The 23,807-nt window shown below is 39.6% G+C and overlaps 1 protein-coding gene across 2 annotated transcripts in view; it reads left to right on the top strand.

Moving 5' to 3' along the window:
* Nucleotides 1-1,127: 1,127 nt before the first annotated feature.
* Nucleotides 1,128-23,807, top strand: part of LOC132980064 (unconventional myosin-Ic-like) — a 74,309-nt gene continuing 51,629 nt past the window's right edge. Inside the window, exon 1 of one of the 2 annotated variants that reach the window (XM_061045967.1) lies at nucleotides 1,128-1,331. In XM_061045967.1, coding sequence (XP_060901950.1) covers nucleotides 1,242-1,331 — 90 coding nt within the window. In that variant the 5' untranslated portion in view covers nucleotides 1,128-1,241. Of the gene's footprint in view, nucleotides 1,332-9,199; nucleotides 9,479-23,807 lie in introns of those variants that run through there. The other variant, XM_061045971.1, reaches the window with a different exon arrangement.

The raw sequence follows: 23,807 nt of genomic DNA, 5'->3' as shown, positions 1-23,807 counted from the left end.
TAGAATGAGATATGATACAAGATGATAATTTCCCCACTGGGGATCAATAAAGGATTCTCTTAATATAATATACAATATGATATGTTAAAGTGTGATAATAAGATTCAGGACAATACAATACAAAACAATACGATAAGATGTAAGACTATAGAATACAAATTATACAAGACAGTGGGAAGCAATACAAAGATGATACAATATAATAAAAGACCAAATGATACGATACAATACAAGACGATATGACCATGGGATATGACACAAGACGATACAATACAAGAGTTTATAATACAAAACATTACAAAATAATACCATACAATTCAAGACAATAAAATATCCAATCCAATCCATCTTTATTTGTTTAGCTCAGTTGTACAAAGAAATGTCAGTTTAAAAAATACCATGTGATATGATATGATATGATATGTCAGACTTTGTCTTGGAAAATTTGTCTTGAACTCTAGTTTGTTTTTTGTCTCATAGACTAACAATGGACAAGCCAACAAAGCTCCATGTAAACAGAGAAGCACAAACCCAAGACAACCACAAACATCATATATCAGATGTGACCTATATTGAGCATGTTTTAACATTTACACAATACGATGCACAACATCAATTAGTGTTTAAAAAAAAGATAAAAACAAATGAGTACAAATTAGTTTTTGAATGGTACACACACTTTTTATCTCCCAGTGCACACGCACACACACACACACACACACACACACACACACACACACACCGTATTAAGACAAAAGACACATATCCTCTTAATGTGACATCTATCTCAGGCCAGGCTCCATATCCGCCCTGTGACTGGACTGAACTGGAGAGGCAACATCCTCTGGCTGCAGCGAGAGGAAGCTGGCCTCACTGTGTCTCTCCGCTCTGCAACAGGTAACACCTCCACAACAAACCTCAGAGCTCGGATCACTGCTTCATCTTAATGTCAGGAGGCAAAACTCCTCTGTCAGGTAAGCCCTCCGACATGCGCATGCAGAGGAGAGATTTGTGGTCCTCTTGCATGTGTTCCTATCGAGGGTTAAGGTCTCTAACGGTCAGATTTGAGCTTTTCAGGCTTCTCTTGGGATTGTCTTATTCATGCTCTCTTTGTGCTCGTCCTAAAGGTTTTGTCATTGGATCTGAGGGGAGAGGGGAAGCACTTTTCCTCTGACACTTCAGAGAGGAATAGACAGCTGCAAACAAGGCTCAACTGGACAATCAGACAACTCAAAGAAAGGATGATGGAACTGAGGATCCAACTGATCCCGACGGGGGAAATCATCCTTCCTCCAGGGAAGAATGGAGAAAATTACTGCCACGGCTGCAAGGTCAGATCACACATTATACATGCAATGAGTGGGACTTTTGATGTCAAAATTTTCATTTTGATCTCAATGTTTCATCTTTTCTATCTCATGCTTACGACTTTTGATCTCATAACATTCTCTCTATGTCTAAATTTGGACTTTTTATCTCACTTTTATCTCAATTTTTTTAAATGAATTTTTGACTTTTTGATCTCATATCTTCATATTTTTATCTTACAATTTACATTTTTTGCATTTTTTTATCTTGTTATCTCACTCTTCAATCCTCACTTTATCTCTCATTTTCTCCCATATATTGGATGGAATTTGTTTTACTTTTTATCTCAAATCCTCCTGTTTTTACCTCATGTCTATAATAATAATAATGATAATAATAGCTTGGATTTATATAGTGTCTTTCAAGAAACCCAAGGATGCTTTACAAAAGAAAAAATTTGACTTTTGATCTCATCATTTTCAATTTATTTCATATCTTTGAATTTATGTCTTACAACTTAGATTTAAAATCGGATTATTATGACTTTTTTGTCTTATAACTTCAAATTTGTATCTCATAATTTCAATGTTTTTCACTTCATATCTTTATTTGGACTTTGTCTAACAGTGTATATTTTAATTATTATTATTATCATTATTATTTAATCTTAATATCTTATCTTTATATCTTCCTTGTAAGTTTAAATCTCACTTTAATTTGGACATGTAATCTTACAATTGAAATTTTTTAGTGGGCATGTCTGGGGTCAGATCTGGAGTCTGACTTGTCCACTCTGACTTTGATGGATTTGAGCTCAGTGGGGAGATATTGACGTGACACTGCGCAGGTTATCGGGTTCATCTTCTTCAGGAGAAAAGTTGAGTTTTATTTTAAGAACTTTATTAAGAGTTCACTTCCTTTCATGAACCCGGCATTGATGAATCAGAGGAGATACGTTCAGATAAAAAATGTTTAACTCTGAGCAGTGTTCACAGATTTACAATCAGCAAAACTCTTGGTGATAGAAACACTTTAAAGATATGAATAACGTAACGAGATTTACTACAAACATCTTTGCAACAAACCAAGAATATCGACAAGAAGATTTATAAGAGCAGATCAATATTCATGACTTTAAATCACATAGTTCTCACTTTTATCATTTTTCTGACTTGAATTCTTATCATTTATATCTTGAAATTGAGTTTTTCTGTAGTTTATTAAATTTCTTCATTGTTGTATCTCTTAATATCCATTTTAAACTCAATATTTATATTTTTATCTAATGCGTTTCACTTTTGATAACAAACATTTCACTTTACATCTCATTTAGATTTGTGAATTATTTCTATTTTTATCTCAACATTTAATCTTTTTATCTCATGCTCATGATTTTTCATCTCATTCTTACCTTCGTAATGAATTTTTAACTTTTATTTAACAAGCTTGATATTTTGTATTTAATATTGATAACTGTCTATCTCACATATGTCTCATTGCTCCAAACATGTATCCATCTATAACGACATTTTATCTCATAATAGTGACTTTTATTTTTTTAAATCAGACTTTTTATCACTTTGTGGATTTGTGATCTCACATCTCCGACTTCTCTGACTTTGACTCTTTATCCCTCTTTCAGCCTTTATTCTTATTATTTCAACCTTGAGTCTCATAAATATGATTTTTTTTATCTCAAAATTATACTTCATGTTGTACATGTTTTGCTTCATTGCTCGAGAGGGTCAAATTATTTGTTTTATTATAAGAGAAATAGGATGTAGAGGTTTTTGATGTAGGGACTATATTTTAGGATGTCTCAGCATCATCTGCCTCGATTTAGAAAAGTATTCTTTAAACTCAAAGTTAGAATTACACTTCTTAATCATGTTCTTCTGGTCGGCCCTTCAGGATCACTTCTTGATCTCACCTGCTGCTTCTGCTCTTACTCTTGAATGATGTTTCCATGCAGGGATCTGAGCCGACAATCGTTTTCTGAAGTCTATCTATAAATACAGTATCTAAGGAATGGAGGGAGCGGGCTTTTTAACATCAATCTTCCCCTGGTATGAGGCACCATTAGGTACAGTGGAGTGTGGGCTGACACAGGATTAGGATGTATATGAAGAGGAATGTATAGTGTGGTAAATGAATCCTGCTGGGAGCTGCTGGCTGATGATCGGGGAGGAGAGGAATGTACTGTAGCGCAGACGGGAGGAAACGACAAAGACATTCCTGTACGCCGCTTCAATTTTTCCCCTTCCTACATTCCTCCAAGGTCGAATCAGCCTGGATGTGTGTGAAAGGTGTCATCAGGGTCATCAGTTGTTTACTCAGATACAAATAACACTGTGTAACCTACACCATGTCATGTTCCCTAATGAGTAAACGTTTAGATTAGTAAAGACAGGAGTTATGTGATGACGTGCGGTTCTCACAATAATGTTTTTTACAAATATGAATGAAAAGCTTTGACTGATCTTTGCCTGCACCACATTATAATAAATCATATTTCAAATAAGCTTGAAGTAAGGAGGTTTTCTGGCAAGTTATTCTACAATTCTACAATTCACTTAGCAGACGCTAAGACGCTTACGCAGAGAATAAGTACAACACAAGCAAGGATCTAGAAAAAAGGGAACGTCAGTAAGAGCAAACGATCAGCTTTGAGTCTGATTGGACACACAGGTGCTGACAGGAAGTGACCAGAGGCAAAGCACAACATTGAGGGCAGTTCTTGAGAGCTCTAATCAGTATAGAAACCATCTTATAAGTCATCGTTATCAAACAAAAACCATCGTGACAACCATCATCATCATCAATAATATGGAGACCATCATCATTAAGTTAGTAGGTATTCATGAAAGAGCTGGGTCTTTAGCTTTTTCTTAAAGGTGCAGAGGGACTCTGCAGATCAAATGGAGTTTGGAAGTTCATTCCACCACCGGGGGGCGACAGAGGAGAAGAGTCTAGTCAGAGACTTAGGACCCTGTCGTGAAGGTTGGATCAGACGCCTTTCATTGGCAGAGCGTAGTGGGCGGGAGGGAGTGTAGACCTGGATGAGAGAGATAAAGTTTTTATTTTTTTTGTTGTTGCTGTTTTTGTCGCTGTTTTGTAAGCGAGCAGCAGAGTTTTAAATTTGATGCGAGCAGTAACTGGGAGCCAGTGTAAGGAGATGAACAGCGGAGTGACATGTGCTCTTTTAGGAAGGTTGAAGACCAGTCGTGCTGCTGCATTTTGTATCATCTGCAGAGGTTTGATAGTGCATGTAGGAAGACCTGCCAGTAGAGAGTTGCAATAGTCGATGCATGATATCACAAGAGCCTGTAGCAGGAGCTGTGTAGCATGTTCTGACAGGTAAGGTCTGATCTTCCTGATGTTGTACAGGGTAAATCGACATGACCGGGCAATCGAGGCTACTTACCTTAAAAGTTAGCTGGTCATCAATCATGACACCCAGGTTCCAGGCAGACTTTGTGGGCATGAGTTTGGTTGTTCCAAGCTGGATATTGATCTGTGGTTGCATAGAAGGACTGGCTGGGATGACAAGGAGCTCAGTCTTTGAAAGATTGAGTTGAAGGTGCCGTTCATTCATCCATTTAGAGATATCAGCAAGGCATGACGAGATTCTTGCAGAGACTGTAACATCGTCTGGCGGGAATGACAGGAAGAGCTGGGTATCATCAGCATAGCAGTGATATGAGAAGCCATGAGAGCAGATTATTGAACCAAGTGAGCTTGTGTATATGGAGGAGAGAAGGGGACCAAGCACTGACCCTTGAGGTACCCCTGTGGATAAGCTGTGCGCTTTGGACACTTCTACCTTCCACGACACTCTAAAGGATCGCCCAGAGAGGTAGGACATGAACCTTTTGGGCAGGCATGGCAGCCATTACCTCGTTAGACAGCTGAGCCGGCTTGAGCGATCGCATGTTTTGGTGGTATGACACCATTTGTGGGTGTGCCTAAGGGAGTTCCAAGGAGATTGTGAATTGAATAAAGTGGTCTGATAGATGCAGAGGGGTGACAGTCAGGTTTGCTGTCGAGCAGTTCCGAGTCAGAATTAAATCAAGAGTGTTGCCAGCTTTGTGGGTAGGAGGAGTTGGGACCTGCGTGAGGTCAAATGAGGAAAGGAGAGCAAGGAAGTCTGTTGCCTGGGCTTTATCAGTGTGTATGTTCATGTCTCCCATTACAATCAGTGGTGTTCCATCATCAGGGATTTCTGAGAGTAGCATGTCCAGTTCCACAACAAAATCATTCAGATTACACCCTGGTGGGCGGTAAATGATAGCAATGTACATTTTAATAGGAGCAGTAACCAAGATTGTGTGATATTCAAATGAGGAGTTGTTGCTCAGTGGGAAGAGTTTATTGAATTTCCAGGTTTTAGAAATGAAGATACCTGTACCACCTCCACGTCCAACAGAGCGGGGTGTGTGAGAACACTGTGTCAACAGAAAGAGCAGCTGGTGTGACTGTGTTTTCTGGGCAGATCCAGGTTTCAGTAAGGGCAAGTGCCTGAATGTCTGACATTTTTGCAAGTGCTTGGATGAATTCAGTTTTATTTACAGCAGATTGACAGTTCCAGAGGCCAAAAGTAACTGAAGGGTGGGTAGAAGAAGCTTTCTTAAGCAGAGACAAGCTGAAAATCCCACCCCAGATTTTCAGCTTGCAATCAACAGAGGGTGTGACATGCGTCAATTGCCTCTCCTATTGATGCTCAGAGAATTAAACTTAAGTGTTCAGTCCAAACAAAGCCTGACAACGACCCACTATCAATATCTACTCAAAGCAAGTTTCGATTCACCCACCTAGCTGACAAGACCTTCCTAGTTTTCAGATCAGAGCTTGTTCTAAGAAGATATTGAAAAAAAAAGAAAAATGAGAGAAACGATTATTGAACTAAAAAAGTGTGAGAGGAACTTTTTTATAGAACCCTAAGAGAGCATGCATCTTACAGTTTATCTTGTTTCATTTTCCCGTGATAATGAAAACATTTTGGTTGTTCTCTTGTGATGAAAAGTACATTTCCGTTGTTTTCCAGGCATGATGAGCAAATTTCAGTTGATTTCAAGTGATAACATGTGCAGTACATTTCAGTTGTTTTCTCCAAATAATGAGTACATTTTTCTTTTTTTCTTGACATAACGAGTCAATTTCCCAAAACTGTCCAGATCGAGAATTTTTTCCATTTTTTGAATTGGGATCAATAACTGCATTAACAGTTAGCAAAACGTGTTGAACAACCAGTCACAGATAGAAAGTGATTTAAAATGTAAAAAAAAAAAAAAAGGCTATTTTCTACAAGAGATATTTCTTGTAGAAAGGGGTTTGGAGTGGGCGGGGTCACAGTCACGACTGTACAGTCTGTCCAGTACAGTCTGTCTAACTTTGTCCTGTCAACCAGATACAGCCGGGGTGTGTGTGTGTGTGTGTGTGTGTGTGTGTGTGTGTGTGTGTGTGTGTGTGTGTGTGTGTGTGTGTGTGTGTGTGTGTGTGTTGGTTGAATCGATCACTCCCCCCTCTGGCAGTGTGACTACATTACAGTCACGCTCTGACATTGATATCCGGTTGAGGTCACCTTCAAACCGGCACGACACATTCACATGAACTCTGCAGTAATCTGAATTTATAGCTCTACCTCAGAATTGTAGTTTCACATAAGGTTTCATCTTATGATTAAAGAAAATCAACATAACTCAATTGATGCCCCAAACATTTATTTTCGATAACTTTCATGTTGGGTGTTAGAATATCAATATACCAAACTTTCATGTCTTGTTTCAGAAGTTTCACATTAAGCTATATTTTTTAGATATTATTCTAAATTCTATAAATCTCTGTATCTATTTTAATTCCATCACTGAATTCTGTGACTATTAAATAAGTATGAAAGTTATACTGTGTCTTAGTTGGGCACACTTGTAAAACGAGCTAAACATTAACTCTTGTATTTCTTATTAACGGTCTCAGACTTGATATGACCGTCTCCTGCCGGGAGGGGGCGCTGTGCACACAGTCAGTATAGAGTCTGAAGGTGCAGTAACGGTGTCATTGACGGTAGAGGGTATGAGAACTCTTTCAAACTAAAGTCTCCGGTGTTAAGAGAGACATTTGAAGCCACTTTGGCAGAGGATCACACCGCTTTACTGCTGAATTTCACTGGCAACACCCTGCTCTGAAGAGAAGTGTGCAGTGCTCGCCAAACTCCATTCAAATATCTACCTGTTTATTTCTATTGCAGTTACACATGTGTGCACACCGTTCACTGCGTGTATAAATCATTTAAAAGCAACAGTAGGTTGAAAGTGTGTTTTTAAGAGTTAGGCTACTCATGAGTGTTTCCTCTCTCTGGGTTTTACTGATTTGACTTCAGTCAGGCGTGGCAGTTCGTGGTTTATTATCGAAGAATAAATATCTACATTTTCTAACAGAGTTTGGCTCTGGATGAGGGGGCCAGGTCATTGTTTGTCTCCCACGCATGTAAAAGGTGTCTGTATATTATTCCACATTAGTCCGGCACGGAGGGGACTTTGTCTGGGAAAGCTGGCACGCTCCAGTTTATCTTTCCACAGGGAATATATTTTTACAGGATTAGGATACTTTGAGTATGTGTATGCATTGGAGATCTGCTGCTTTTTAGCCCGGTTATTTGAGCTGTTGTAGGGTGTTACCATATCAAACAATGACGACATGGTGCGTGGCATGGCTAAAATAAAGTCAAGAAGCTGAAGGATGGGGTTTCGGTTAACTTCCTGGTGTGACAGGGCTGGGCTGCCCTTCAGTGACAGAAAAGGAAGAGGGAAATTGCCACACGACTCCCACAGCGGGGGGGGGGTTAGTTAGGGGAAGTAAGTCCAAGCAAACCCGCACACTGACTGTCCTTTTTAAATATATTTTACATATTTACCCCTATTGTGGGGAGTTCAGGTTATTTTCAGTGAGTCACAGCTTTTGACTCAGCTCGGCAATAAGAGTCAACTCTTCTAAATGGCGCTTCATTGAGCGATGTTTTCATCAGTAGGCCTATGTGTGCACACAAATTACTCAAAATAGATCTACTAATTTATAAGCATACAAAGATTTACATTTTACACAATACAACATGTTTGCCATAAAAAAATAATATCACTGTAAAAGATCAGGATTTATTTATTACTTTTGTAGGCCTATGTGTTTTTAGACGTAAACATTTAAGATTTTTACTTTTTAATATGTTTGAATATCTGTTCAAATTGATGATTTGAAAGTTGGATAGGCCTATGTCATTTATAGCGATCATATCTCTGGAACAATCATCCTGAGGAAACGGAGATCTCTTTCAAATCCCTTCGTAAAACATACTTCTACCGGTGTTACGGTTTAAAAAGTGACTGTGTTAACTAGTGACTTTCATCCAAATGACTTTGCTGACTTTAAATCACTTTACATTTTAAAAGCGCTTTCTAAATAAAGTTATTGTGGGCTACTTCATTTACACAAATATGTCATTGTTTTTTTTTTTGTAATTCCAGGGTCGAGCACTACAGCTGAAAATATGGGGTTTAGTTACCCTTTAAGCTAAATTAACAATAAAAAAGATGATTAGTTATATTATCGTAAAAGGGATGACATAAAAATGATTCAAATATTTGTTTAAACCAATAAGACATATTTGTTCCATGTTAGGCTACAGGCTACTACAATTTAAATGATGTAGCCCAAAATAACTTTATTTAGAAAGCGTTTTTCAAATTTAAAGTGATTTAAGTAAACAAAGAGCCGTTTCCTCTCGGTCACTTGAATGAGTCGGTTCCTAAAGCCGAATCGTCCGCGGACGGCCCATCACTACTCGCCCCTCAGATATGAGTATGACAGGTCCTGCCGGTAATATGAGTATTTTACTTCTGAACCACCAGAGGAGGTGAAGTTCTCTGCTGAGGCTGCAGTCTGGGAGAAGTCGCAGCTGTGTGAGTGTTTGTGTGTGTCTGCCAGAGCCAAGAGTGGGAGCGCTGGTTGTGTGGACTGGGAGTGGTGGGAGGGTCTGGAGAAACCTGGCAGATACCAGTCACGGACTTGTCTGACTGTGGAGCGGAGGTACTGAGATAGCCTAAATATCCCCTGTGGTCGATTTGGAGCTTAAAAAACCCAGCCTAAGAGGAGAGACTACTTCGCTTTTGGTTGTTTAAAGGTATGTTTCATCTTGACGTCAAACATTTAGCAACTGTCCTCCTATAAGTTTCTATATCGTTTCTATACCGCTGCTTGTTGGTCATAAGTTAAGTTTACTTTCGTTTACATGCTTCTTGAATGACAGGGGTGTTTTTAATATGTAACTTTTTGAAAGTGTCTGCACAGTAATGTGTGACATGGCAGCAGCATGCTTGAGTGAGTGGGCAGAGAAAGTCTTGATTCGTGCCATATGGGGGGAAATGCCTTTGCCAAACGTCATTCAAAAATGTGGCAGTTTGTCATCCTACCGCCCCGTGGAAAGTTCATTTAACTTTTACACGCACAAAAACTTCTCAGACTATTCAATGGAGGACACTTTTCACTTCGGCATATGTTTGATATATTATTGTTGTGTAACTTTGTCAGTATTTAGGCGTTTTGACCGGTAACCGATGGCCTGGGTTTGGCCAGTTGTATGAAGAAAGAATAGCGTACGTTCATTGTTAGTGTATTTTTCAATGAATTTTTTAACTCCCTTCCGGTGAATTTGTTACTGTGACTTTGTTGTGAGCTCTTAGCCACGTACCGATTTTGGCATTTAGCCTACAACTTTTAAATCCTTGTGGTTGAGTTGTCTTTTTATAGACACCAGACAGACTCAGATTAACCCTACATTCACCTTCTCCTCGAAAGCTCGGAGGTCCCAAGTTGGAAAGCAGTAATTATAAGTAATTATCTGAGTATAAGATATCCATTAATGTATTTCTTGTAGTCAAAACTGTATTCTCGTGAAGTTACACATAATGGTATTCGGGTCCACGTTTTTCATTTCATATTCATAACGTTATTCTTCCCAGGACTGTCACTACTACGGTGGCCCTGAGGGTCAATTGCAAAAATATTTCACAGAACTTTTAAAAATTGAGAAAAAATATTGATAGATATGAAAAAAAAATCATAAAACTTGAATATACTTCATGGAACGCCAACATATTGCACTAATGTAAGAATATTTCTTGAAATGCAAAAAAAAATAATCTAATAATGTAACAATGTTAAATGAAATGAAAAATATTTCACGCAAAACAAAAGATTTGACATACTGTTTCATGAAATATTTTTAAATTTTTAAAACAATTTTGCTTTTATTTAATGATTTTGTGCGTATTTATAAATGTTTTTATTATATGTGAAGTGTTTTTTAAAAATATTTAGTTATTTTGTGAAATATTTTTGCTGTTGATGACATATTGTTTTTATGCTTTCTTTACGCTACCGTACACGTCCAATTCATGTGTATTGATTGGCGAGCCGTTTTAACATTTAAACTACACCACCCTATCACTGATAATATTTTAGATACCCATTATATCATTCCTCCTTGTCCAAACTGTATTCTCCCAGAATTGTGACAACTTTTTTTAACAATAACATTCGTTCTATCCACACTTAGATATCTGTGGCGCCACCAGTGAAAGTGGGAGAATTGCTCATGTTAATGTATAAATGTGTTGACTGATGTACTTGCCAATACCTGGCCAATCCATTTGTTCCAATACAATTGTAAAAAAAATAAGCCAGCATGAGCTACTGGTGGGTAGGGGTCAAGCTGCTTAGAACAACTGACCTGTTGCTTCAAGGTCACCTGAAGGGTCTTCCCAGCATTCACTGCATGCCTGCAGCTGCCACTCAGTCGACTGTCACTCTGCTCTAAGTGTGCGGTAAGCTCCTTTAGATGACAGGTGGAAAGTGATTAGCTTTGAAACCAGTGCTGCAGAGGAGCAAAGAAAGCAGTGTCGCAGCATTTGTCTGCATGGAGTGTACAGCTGCAACAACCAATCTATTACTCAATGCAAACAAAATTACGCACCAGATTTCTTGTTTATCGAATAAAATGCTTCACTGTCTTTTTTTTTTTTTTAAACAGAAACATCAAATATTTGCTGCTTCTTGTTTCTCAAATGTGAAGGTTTGCTGCTTCTTGGTAGTTAGGACAGTAAATCAAGAGTCTTTAAGTTTTGGACAAAAGAAGCAACTTAAAGTCCTCCAGTTGGGCTAAAGTGAAAAGCCAAGTGAAGTTCTGAGCTTATTACACATTTTCTACCATTTTCAGTAAGGTTTTTGATATCGTGTGTTTGAAAATGAAGCACTGTTGTTGTTATGATCCATAATGAAAAGTACAGAAGCCTTACAAAATAATCTTCAGTCATATTTTTAACTCTGAGCTGCCGCATGAACGAGAGAGAGAGAGCAAAGTCTAAATTGGACAAAGACTATGGCAACATTTTGGCACTGAAACGCACCAAAATGTTGCCACCATTTTTGTGCAATGTAGACAGTGTGCAGGAGTTTGCCTGCAAACCCAATATCGTTTGATTTGAGTTGTCATGACAACCCTATCGTGCAGACTAAATGATTAATCCATTGGTTGTTAAAACGGGATGTTGATTTTCATGTCTCTTAAATGTACCTAGCTCAGTGGCTCAGAAAATGCAAAGTATTCAGGCTGCTTCCACAGTCTGCACCATTACCCGACTTGGCACAACACAAACATCAATGTGCTGTTGTCAATACATTTTTCCAAAGCAGCTGCCCCCCCTGTTGTTTGTTCCCCCTGGTGAGATTTATTTAGCAGCATTTTCCATTGGACTGATGAGGCGCAGATGCTTAAAGGCAGATTTTTCCCTTGGTGCTTTGCTCGCTTCAAGCCCTTTAAAAAAATAAAAAATCTGGAAGTTTTTGTGTGTGATATTTCTGGTTCGTGGTTGGTGTGGTGGGAGTGGTTTTTAGTACTTTGGGGTTAGAATGGGATTTTACCCCAAATCTCAGCCTTCTTCAGCGTGGTCAGGCATTTCCTATTGGCTCTATGTACTTGTACAAAAGAAAACATACGGCTCAGGATGAATAAAAAGTGATTTAGATGATTACGGTAATGCAAGAATGATCGCGCACAAATAACTGTCGAGTTATTTACTTTTTATCTGATCGTTTTCAAGTCTGGCATCTCCCCAGTTGTTGAGGTCTAAAGAATAGTCCTTCATTGAAGATCTTTCTCATGCAATAGCTCTTGGAGAATGCATCTGTTAGCAACAATCTTTCTCCACAGAGAGTCCTGGTAGCCTGTTTTTTCAGCACTATGTAACTATGGCAGCGAGCCTAAATAATGGTGCATATAGCCAGCAGTAGCATCTTAGCAAAACTTCAGCCCTTGCTGCTTCACCAGGTGAGATTTGTCTTGCTGCCGTTGTAATTTATCGCTTTTCTCTTCAGACTGGCCGACTTTTCAAGTTATTTTCTTCATATTGACATGATTTTAGAGGCAGAGGACTGTGAAACGCCTCGGCGATTGCAGATATTGTAGTCTACTTCTTGTGTGATACCTAGCTAGCCACCTATCGCAAGGGTTATCTTGTGAAAAGGTCAAAGTGAGAGTATCCTGAGACTCCGAACAGGACAAGCAACAAAGCCTCAGTTAACTAGTTTATTACATGAAAATCGGCCCATTAACAGGTCTATGTCCCATTTTTACAGATCCAGGTCACCACAGACCGTTGCACTCTGATCTTTAATGATAAGACTGGTAACTGATTGAGATTGGTTCATCTTTACACCCCTAATAAATTGCCATTGACATCATGAAGGTGTTTCTCTCTGGTACATGTGGTGTAGACTCTGGGTTGAACTCCAGAGGATACACCTGATTGCTCGCCTGTTGTTTAGACCTTCACCATCACCTCGACACCAGGAAACACTCTAATCCATGCATACGCCCTCACACAGACTCGTGTACTTGAACTGTGTGAGAGGAAACGCTCAGTTGGGGGGTGCGGGGCGGGGTTATTTCCACTTCATGGCCTTTTAATGTGAACCTGTTATATCAAACCTGTGGATATCAATGAATGTCAATGGCAGCATCCTGCTGAAGGAAGTTTACTCTACACACAAATGAAACAAGAAAAAAAGTTAAAAAACAGGAATTATTTACAAGAAGGTTGTATGTCTGCTTTGGCTTCCTGCACAATTATTTAGTCAGGTTAGTCAGTGAGACATCATGTCCTTGTTACTGTGTATCTGATGCTGTCCGTTAAACCTGCACAATATGAGTAAACTATGCAATGTGTGATAACATTGTTCACAAATATTAAAGAGTGCATAGTAGCTGTATATTACCGTTATTAGAAAACATGAGAAAGCAGATGGGAACAGCAGAAAAGCCTGCCTAACAGGCAGACACACACACAGAGATGAGGCTTCAACAGAAACAATGTAAGATGGAAATCAAGTAACGTAGGCTATCAGCTGTTAGTGAATTGAATAAAAAAAGAGTCTTGAAGCATTTTTTAAAGCATTCAAGAGAGTCTACTGCTAATATGTTCCAGAGTCTGGGTGTGCCTACAGAGACGGTCCAGTCTCCAAGCAGTTTTCAGTGTGCAGGTGGGATGGTTAGTAGCTTCTGATGAGAGGATTTGAGGGGGTCTGGGTGTAAATGTAGGGGGATAGGAGTTCTAAAATGAAGGTCGGAGCCGGGCCATGAAGGGCTTTACGTGCAAATAGAATCATTTAGTAAGGAATGCTTTAACAGATGGGAAGTCAGTGCAGGGATGCGAGTATGGCTGTGATATGCACTGCTTTATTTCTTCTCCATAGCAGTCTGACTGCAGCACTCTGGACCAGTTGTAATCGATGGATGGTGGCCTGGTTGATATCAAAATAAAAGTTAGCAAGTCTGGATGATATCAAGGCCTGCTTGAGTTTTTCTAGGTCTTTTTTTTTTTTACGCACTCACAACATGTTTGAGTTGAATCATGGGGTTCACAGCTGTTCCTTCCATACACATTAAGATAGATATGCCTCGTTCATCTGTGATTACAGCATGAACCTGAGTGTTTAGATACAGTCAGGTCTTAGGACATGTTGCTCTGATAACATTCAACACAGACATCACTAATCCAGCACTGATAAGGTCCTAATGCCACAGCAGAATGTAGTTCAAAGTGCAATCAAAGCCTTACTCATTTCTGCAGACATTCTTTTATTAATACCTCCAAAAACCATTCACAGCTTGTCAAAATATTTAGTATTAACTTTCATTGGGTTGCACCTTATAGCCTGATGGTTAAAAACATATTTTGTGACCTGTACGGTTTTGGTTGAAATTATGCTTAATCACTTTGCAAAGTGAGAAGATGGTCTACTGCAGAACTTCTCAAAGTGTGGGGCAGAAACATGACAGGACATGACAGCCTGGGGGAACATGTTGTGCTGCTCAGTGTTTCCCACCTAGGCCGGCAGCTCAGGTATGTTTTTCCGCCCATATGATCCCTACTTAAGACCAATGAAGCAGATAGTCGAGCTCCCCCCCTCTGTAACCCTTGCTTCTTCACTGCATGATTATAGTTTGCCATATTGGTGCATAAAAATGAATCAGAAGGCAGGAAAATACATTTTTGATGCTTAAAATCTTCTGGGGGAGACCTCCAGACCCAACCCCCCCCCCCCCCCTTACTGTTAAACGGCAAATAGTTAACTTTGAATTGCAATAACCCAGATGTTAAGTTACACTTGGCCCCATTAGAAACTATTTTACTTTAACATGGGGACGTGGAAAATGTTCCTCCCCAAAGAGGTGCCTGACAGAAAATGAAGCAGTGGTGTGGTGTAATGTAAATGATTAGGGTTTGTGTCTGGCAGTGAGTCAGACTTTGTGTTACCTGTGAGGTGATCACGCAGTGTTAGGATGTGTTTGTGACGTATGTGTGTTTGTGTTTAGTTTTTTCGTTCCTGTGGGCAGCTGCTGTAGCTTTTCCATGCGAGTCTTTCCCACATCCCAAAGCTGGCTCTGCTGCAGGGCGGGCCCCGCCCAGCTGGGAATAAACGCTCTGAGTGACTGAATCCTGCTTCTGCTCAGTGTAACCGCTCTGACTGCTGTGGGACTGGAAACCAGCCAGTCAAAATCACCACCAGCTTCTCTGCCATTTTTGTACATGCAGTGTGACTGCAGGAGTGCTGCATTTTAGTCATCATTATGCTAACACTGTTCACTTTCAGTTAAGGTGACTTTGATAACCCCCTAAAAGATCGATGCAAATACTTCAGTGACAACTGAGGCATGCTTGAGAGAATGTGTTAAAAAAACACCAGATGATGTTTTTCTTTGTATTTGTCACTCTTTCTTGTCTGACAAGCTGAACATGGTGTCAGCTGAGGACAATCGCTGTGTTTACTAGCTCACATCCTAATCCTATTTTAGTCTACACGCACACACACTCCCCTGCACACCTTCACTGAGATTAACCTGTGAAGGTGTGCAGGTGAGTGTGTGATAGTATATCCATTAATCCCCGTTCAACTTCTGAAGCTCATCTTCGAGTCAGATGGAGAGAAAGTGTGTGTGTTTGTGTGTGTAAAACATGTGTAGCTAAATCTCTGGGACTTTTTTGGGGGTGTTGAAAATGTCAGTCATTAATAGGGCTGTCAGACTTAACGTGAGAATTCTGAGTAGATTAAGGTCAGAAATGAAGGCAGTGGTTTCTTTGTTGATTGAGTAAATAGCGTGCTATTTTGTCCCTTTCGGCGCACTTTAGGGAAGAAGACATCACAGCATCTTATGAAAAATAAACCGCAGCTCAAAATGAAAATACCACCTTGTGACATCTAAATTTCACTTTCTTTAACGCTCCCTTTAGATACTTTCATTTACTTTTCCAATCTGTAGCAATTTCCCTTTTTAGTGGTTAAGTTAACAAAGTTACTTTCGATTTTCCAACCAGGAAGTAAAGTACCTTAGCTTAAGACAGTACAAAATCCAGAAAAAAAAAACATTGAAAAACTGTTTGGTAATACAAAATAATGGCAATTCTAAGAATCTATTACAACTAGACTTAATAGTGATAAACTCATTATTCAAAGTCAGTGGTTATCCTCTTCAGATTATTCCAATTAATTCAGTAAGGGATTATTCCAATTCATCGTTTGCTGCTTCTAGTTTTACATACTTGGTATTTAAAAGAGGATATTTCGGTGTTCAAATACATACAGGCGCAGTTACCAAACTATGTAGAAAAGGGTGCAGGTTCAGAGATACTGGAGTACTCTTTTAGCAGGACATTAACACTGAGACGGTCTGGAGAGTGTCAGTTTATTTTTCTGAAAGCTGTTAGACCTTGAGACCTTAACCCCATGTACAATAACAAACTATGTTTATTTGAATACCTTGTAATGAGAGTCATTGTGTTCCAGCCCTTCCTCCCACAAATGGAGAAGGTAGGTGGTCTTGGGAATAAATAACCCCTCACTTTACCTCCGTAGTGTGCAAGTTAAAATGTGTATAACATCCCAAAATAGACCTGTGACACCGTGAAGTGTACCTTTTAGTTCATTTATAGAGTGATGTCATCGAGCATGAGATTGAGCATGAATTCACCTCACCTGTTGTATCTTTTCTTCACTCAGGGCCTGATTCACTAAGAATTCATAGTGTTATAGAACAAAACAATTTGCATCATTTACTCCCACTATCTGCTCCATTTAACCCTTTGTGTTTGTTTTGTGAACTACACAGCGTCTTTTAGTCTCATTTGCACAGGTACTGTTTAGAGGGCGCAAAAAGCTGTGCCTCAGTGAATCAGGCCCTCATCCAACCTCCTTTTGCATCCCTCCCTGTTATTTTGACAAACTAGACTCTGCCCTTTGAATCCTGCACTATATTATAACTGTTTTTATGTTACCTCCTCTTCTGTATACCTGTTGTGCTTCCTTACTGTATGGTCAGTGTAGAGACACTCTCACCCACTCTGTGTTGGCTGTGTTATTACAGCAAAGGCAAATTTAAGGGTTATGTTGAAACAAGGGTGAACTGTGTTTAGATGGGAAACTCTTGTGAACATTTAAATACCAACCCTACTACTAACTCTGGTTTGCTGACTCTTGTTCATGTTTATGTTTTTTTAAAATCGAAAAGCGAGAAAAGAGATGGAAGTGGAGAGAATGAGGCATGTTTGAATCGGGAGAAACTGGAATCTAGTGATTGAAAAAGACATGGGAAAGAACCAGCTGAGCTTTGATAAATACCATAAAGTGACCTTGATGGCTCGACTTAAACTTGTCTAAAATACAATTTACTTCGCCCTTCGGGTGACTAATCACTGCCTTATCTGGAACGTTCCTGGTGGTGCACTTTTGGACTTTGACTTTACTTCAAGCACCATTTATGTTGTTATCTTAGAATGCCGGTCTGCTTTGATTACTCTGATGCATAAGGAATTTTGTCTTGACTGTTCTGGTAAACCTTTCCTTGAAAAAGTTGTGTCAAAATGTATTTACTTTGAACCAAAAAAGGGGCAAAATCAGAGTCAGGGGGCTACTCACCGATCTATGGGAAATGTACTGTCATGTTTACCTGGCCCCATAGATACAAATAAAAGCCTGATCAGAATAAAATGCTTCATGTAAACACCTCTATCTGAAGATTATGATCCGATCCAGCCCACTCTGAAAGAAATGTGATTCTGAACAAGAGTGGTGGTTTATGCAGATCTTAGTTTGTGCTATGATATATTCAACACTGCCGTCTAACTATGTCCTACTGCAGGACAATAAGGGCTCTCTAATGGGCAGTTTGTCTTATTGAAAAGAATCTGGGAGGATTTTCTACCACCTCAACTCAGTGCTATGGTGACATGAAAGCAAACATCCTTTGGAGGCTTCCTCTCTCACTCATTACCTTTTGTTAACATTTAACCAAATCTTTCCATGGAGATAGCGTCAGTGCAGAATGAGCAGGTGTGGCCTCGCACCATGGTGTTTCAGGTAGAGAGAGAGAGTGAAGAGAGGAGTGATATGGATGAAGAGTATGAGAAGGTGGAGAAAAATTTTACTTGTATTAATAGCTTGATATGTGTTATAAAGAAACACTAAAAATGGCCTGAAAGCACAGCCAGAATCTAAGGGAAACGAAAGCTGCATGACGGGTATAAAGAAGTATTAGCATATTCAATAAAGCTCTTGAAAACTAGGCTTGACTTCGGCTAAGCATTCCTTGTTGTTACCTGCAAAAGCATGGGATAAGTATCACCTGAGGACCTCTGATCATTTGTTATAATTGTGGAGGATGTCTGTGTTTTTAATCCAGTGTGAATCGATCATGTCTGTAATTTATAAAGTAAACATTCCAGGGCAAATAACCAACTATTTATCAGCAAACATAGGGGTCCTCAGATAATAGTAACCCAGTCTGAATCCATATCTCAGTATTTTGGGTTGGTCATTTTTTAAAGAAGGTCTCTGGGACTGTTCACCCACTTATTCCAGTTGAGAATAGTGAAAGCTGCGTTCAAGCAGACAAGGATTTTACAGCATTTTGGGAGCAAATCCAGCTGTATCAAATGACCCTATTTTCTGGAAGTCCTGGTTACATAAAGGTATTAATGCTCTTGGGGACTTTTGACAACCCTAATGCTCATCTACTTTTGTAAACACAGAGAATATTTCCCTTTCAACCCATCCATGTTACAGTTATCATTGTTAGCTTGTTGGCATGGCTTAGCATTTAGCTCAGAGCTCCACTGTAAGGGGAGTCTCAAAGATCTCTGTGCCCCATGAAAAGATCTCACATTGGGCCCCTCTGCCACAAGCTCAGCCAACCCTGATATATTACCATAACCACACCTCCTGCATTACATAGATTTATTTCAGGACTAATAAGGGCCCCTTCCTACAGTGGGGCCCTGGGTAGTCACTACGCCAATGTACACTGTACCAAAGTTCTCAGAGAAGCTGCTGCCTGTACTGGTGATGTTGTGATTAAAATGTCAACATGTAAAACCTCTAGGATTTCCCAGTTGTCTCCTAATTAATGTATTTTTATCTCCCACACAGCTGTGAGTCACATACCTCCTACGCTAACACAAATAAGTAAAGCCTACTACCCAACATGCCACAGCAACCCAACCCAGTCCAACTATCTCAAGTGGCTGAATGGTTGGGAATGTGAAGATTTGTAACAACTGTGTGTTTAGATTTAGGTTGTAGGAAGGAAAGGAAATAAAAGAATACAGCCTTTTATTAGTGTGTACTTCGAGATCTGCTTCCCAAATATGAAGAGAATTCAGTCTTACAATTTGTTTTTTCACTGACTTTCACACAGAGATGTCTCATAAAGTGTGTGGTGACTTTGATTCAAACGCTGCTTCGGCTTTTCTCCGTTTAATCTCATCATGTCTGTTTCATGCACGTATCAGCTGGTCAGAACCTTAACGTTTGTAACGTTACGGCCTGTTGTACACTGCAGCTGTAAACTTACTGAAAAACAAGACCTGTTACAAAGCGCTGTATATAGTTCCTTAGGGCGCGGTCACACTGGCCATCCGTACCATGCCCAAGCACACTTCAACCCTGAAGTCCAGTTCGTTTGACCAGTGTGACCGCTCCGTGCACTACCTTGGCTTTGGCACACTTCGGAGAGAGGTGTGTTCAGCACGGTACACTTCATGCACGAGCACAAGCACGCAGGTACACAACGCTGACAGCCTTCATTATGGAGAAATCCAGAGTTTCATGTCTGTATCTGACTAACATGACTCAATATAAGACACAAAGTAGCTGTCATGTTCTCTGTGTTGTTCTCTGATGTGCAGACGCGACTCGACGTCCCTTTTTCTCTCTCTCTCTCTCTCTCTCGTCCGCCTGTTTGTAAATGGAGCACACTTCATAATAACATAAAGCATGCATGTGTTGTATTATGACGTTATGTACAAGAGTCCTGTGCAGTGTGACCGCCGTGCCGGCCAGCGTGTGAATGGTGTAGCGGGGGGCCATTCGTGCTTGAGTACGGCACGGTACGGATGGCCAGTGTGACCGCGCCCTTACAAACTCCCCTTTTATTCTCTCCGACTCACACGCCACATGTGCAGTCAGTGCAGACACACACACACATTTTTGTAAAGTTAGTGTCCCTGATAACAAATACTGTTATTGAATTGATGCAGATTTTTATATTACAGTCTGTTATTGGCAGATTTTTACAACCACTTTCTAACTATAAAGAGAGTTCATGGTTATCTAGCTGATTGTATCATTATTATTAATTACAAGATGATTACTAGTTAAAACATTTCAAAATAGACCTGCATTTTACATTTTGTGACTTTCAGTTAAATTAGAGACTTTTTTTACAGTCATATATTTTGTCAGAAGTTTTCTGCAAAATAGTGTAAAATCCTGTCCTGCCTTGTCTCGTCTCAGCTCTTCTCGTTTCTTGAACCCAATGTATCTTCTGGACTCGTGAGCTGAGTGTAGCGTCACACCCCTACAATGTAACTGGAGCAATTACGAAACATTTAAACCCCAAAATAAGTAAAATGAGGGCCAGGATTCAAATACTCTGGAATTTCCCTGAAGTCAAATGTTTGGAGATGAGTGTGTTGAATGAAACATCCTCTTAGCATCATGATGAAATGAACATGGGTGTTTCTGTGACCTCCGAGTGTTTATATTTTCTGTCTCTCTGCAGTCCAACCCTGTGTGATAAATCTGTAAAGGAGGAGATTCCGAGCAATGTTGCAATGACCTCTGTGTGACCAAAACGCTGAGCTATCCCCTTGCGTTGGGCGAGGGTCTGTGTCTGGTTACTTTCTCCAGAGATTCCCAGAGTTCAGGCAGTTCACACATAAATTCTCATCTATTTGTCAGGTTGAATGTCGGTGCATTGCTGACATGTCAACAGCACTTTAATGAGGGATGGCCTCCGAGGAGCCGTCGCTCTGTTCTTTTACACTTTCCTGAAGATGCCAATACTCCATCAGAAAGCCCTCCCTCCTCCTCTGTGTCCCCCATGTGTTTCATTCAGACTGTGTGTAAAGACAGCTGAGCACTTAAAGGACTCTACTGTATGTAAGCTTGTGCATATGAGTCATGGGTTCAGTTTTACACAACTTAGGGGAATTGCAACAATTCTGTTCGGTTGCATTAAGATTTCAAGAAGAAGATGAAACTGTACTGACAGATATCTGAAAATTAAAATCTGCAGAAAAAAAGGCAAATTAGAAGCATGGATAGAGTAAAAATGGCTTCAAATTGAAGTTAGGAGTGAGAATAACTGGAGTGTAGTGTTAGGAGTGTAGCTAATTGTCTGGTTTTGTTTTGACCCCATCGCTCAGCTCTTATTTAGGTTCTAATCAGCAAAGAGGAAATGCTCGGAGTAAACAGGAAAGTCCTTGTTTAGGAATTGATCAAGTTAGTCAAAGCTTTGCTAACACCATACAATAACTTAGTGAATACATGTTAATAGGCCTCTTCACTGGGTGGAGTCTAAACATGGTCAAGAATTTTAAACCATCATTACCTGTAAAATCAAATGATATTGATACGTATTTTAATACCACAGCAACTAAAAATAGAATTAGACACCCAATGTGTGACGCATTTCTTTTAGGTTTATTTTTGGCCTTTTATGTATTTATTTAGTGATAGGAGAATGGATAGAGTCAAACATTGGAGAGAGAGAGAGAGAGAGTGGGGAAAGAATACTTAGCTGTAAACACAGAAGTGGAGGTCTGTGTGAGACAGCGCCCGCTTGTTGTTTAATGTCAATACCAGCGTCAAGGACTCATGGAAGTTTATGGATAGTGCCGTAATATCATAAAAAATGTACGTATCTGTTTTCATACATAAAGGAAGCATTAATTAGCGTCGAGCAACGTTTGGACATGAAGCCAGTTGAACTCAAAGGGACTGAGAGACAGCCCAAATCTCAGCCGGTAAAAGGAACATAGCAGGAATCAGCTTTGTTTAAATAAACTTGTTATCAGTCCTAGTGTCCTTTGCGCCTGTCTGTATGATGGGCTGGCCATCAATGTTTTAACCAACAGCCAACGCACACCTCCATTTAGGGCCTGCAGGGTGTAAATGAAACTTGAGAGGCATGGATTCATAGGAGAGAAAACATTGAACTGTAAGATAAGATACTCCTTTATTGATCCCCAGGTTCAAGGAAGTAAGAAAGTAACATAAAAATAAGAGATAATTAAGAGAGATATAAAAGGTAATGGAAAGACATAGACAGAAGAGAAGACAAGTGATAAAGATGAACAGAAAGAGAAGTAATGAAGGACAAAGAAGAGAGACCAGAGGAGTGGCAGGACAGTCTGTAGTAAAGGGTGGGAATGGGGGTAGGAGTGTTTGAATGTTCCTGATGTTTTGAGTTCTTTCACAGCAAGTCACCACCTGCCCAGATGACTGTGGGAGAGTAGACTGTGTGTGTGTGTGTGTGTGTGTGTGTGTGTGTGTGTGTGTGTGTGTGTGTGTGTGTGTGTGTGTGTGTGTGTGTGTGTGTGTGTGTGTGTGTGTGTGTGTGTGTGTGTGTGTGTGTGTGTGTGTGTGTGTGTGTGTGTGTGTGTGTGTGTGTGTGTGTGTGTGTGTGTGTGTGTGTGTGTGTGTGTGTGTGTGTGTGTGTGTGTGTGTGTGTGTGTGTGTGTGTGTGTGTGTGTTACCTCAATGTCTGTAGCCATTGACATTACAAAAGAGAGGCTAGGTCTTGAATTAAGATGAAAGAGTGGATGGAAGATAACTTTGTCTTTAGTCTATAAGTACATACTTTAGGATCTTCTCCAGTCATCTGTGAGACTGGCTGAATTTCTTTCTGCTCCATTAAAGAGCTAGCACTTAGCACTGATTGACTGATTAGCCACACACAAAAAAAAGATTTTTGGAATTTATGAATCTCAGAAGATAAGAATCTTGATTTTACACATAATCAATGTTTTTTTTCCCCATCTCTGTATTTCCGGCATTTACTTTTTTTTTTTTACAATAATGTATTTTACTTCTACAATAATCATAGAGTCCAAGAACTACACAAGAAAAAATACACTTGTCAAATTTGAACTACAGTCTGTGCTCAATCAAAGGTATAGTTTCTTCAGAGATGACACCAAGAATCTTAACCCACGACAGTTTGACATTGAGATAAATTAGCTGAGACTTTACCAAACAAAACAAACATATAAACAAAAACATATTTTTGTGATTATTTAAGCGATTCATTTCACTATTGATTAAACAGACAGGTCGACTAAAGGTCCACAAACACTCAGAAAACAGAAAAATCAAGCACATTACTTACTCATTGCGATCTGACGCTATACAGCCCCGACTCGTGGAGAATGACTGTATTACTGCTGACACAACATTTAAGCCTCATCGTGAGCCTACATTAAAAGATATTCATAAATAGTTAAACTTAGTCATTCTGCTGCAGACTAGCAAGGTTGTTGTGGTTAAAATAATCTTTTTGACAAATTGTGCACAACCATTATATCTTTATGAAACATGAACCCTGAAACTGAAGCTGA

The sequence above is a fragment of the Labrus mixtus genome, chromosome 9, assembly GCF_963584025.1.
Source record: "Labrus mixtus chromosome 9, fLabMix1.1, whole genome shotgun sequence".
Lineage (NCBI taxonomy): Eukaryota > Metazoa > Chordata > Actinopteri > Labriformes > Labridae > Labrus > Labrus mixtus.
Note: the sequence above shows the minus strand (reverse complement) of the source record. Positions and strands in the feature narration are given on the sequence as shown.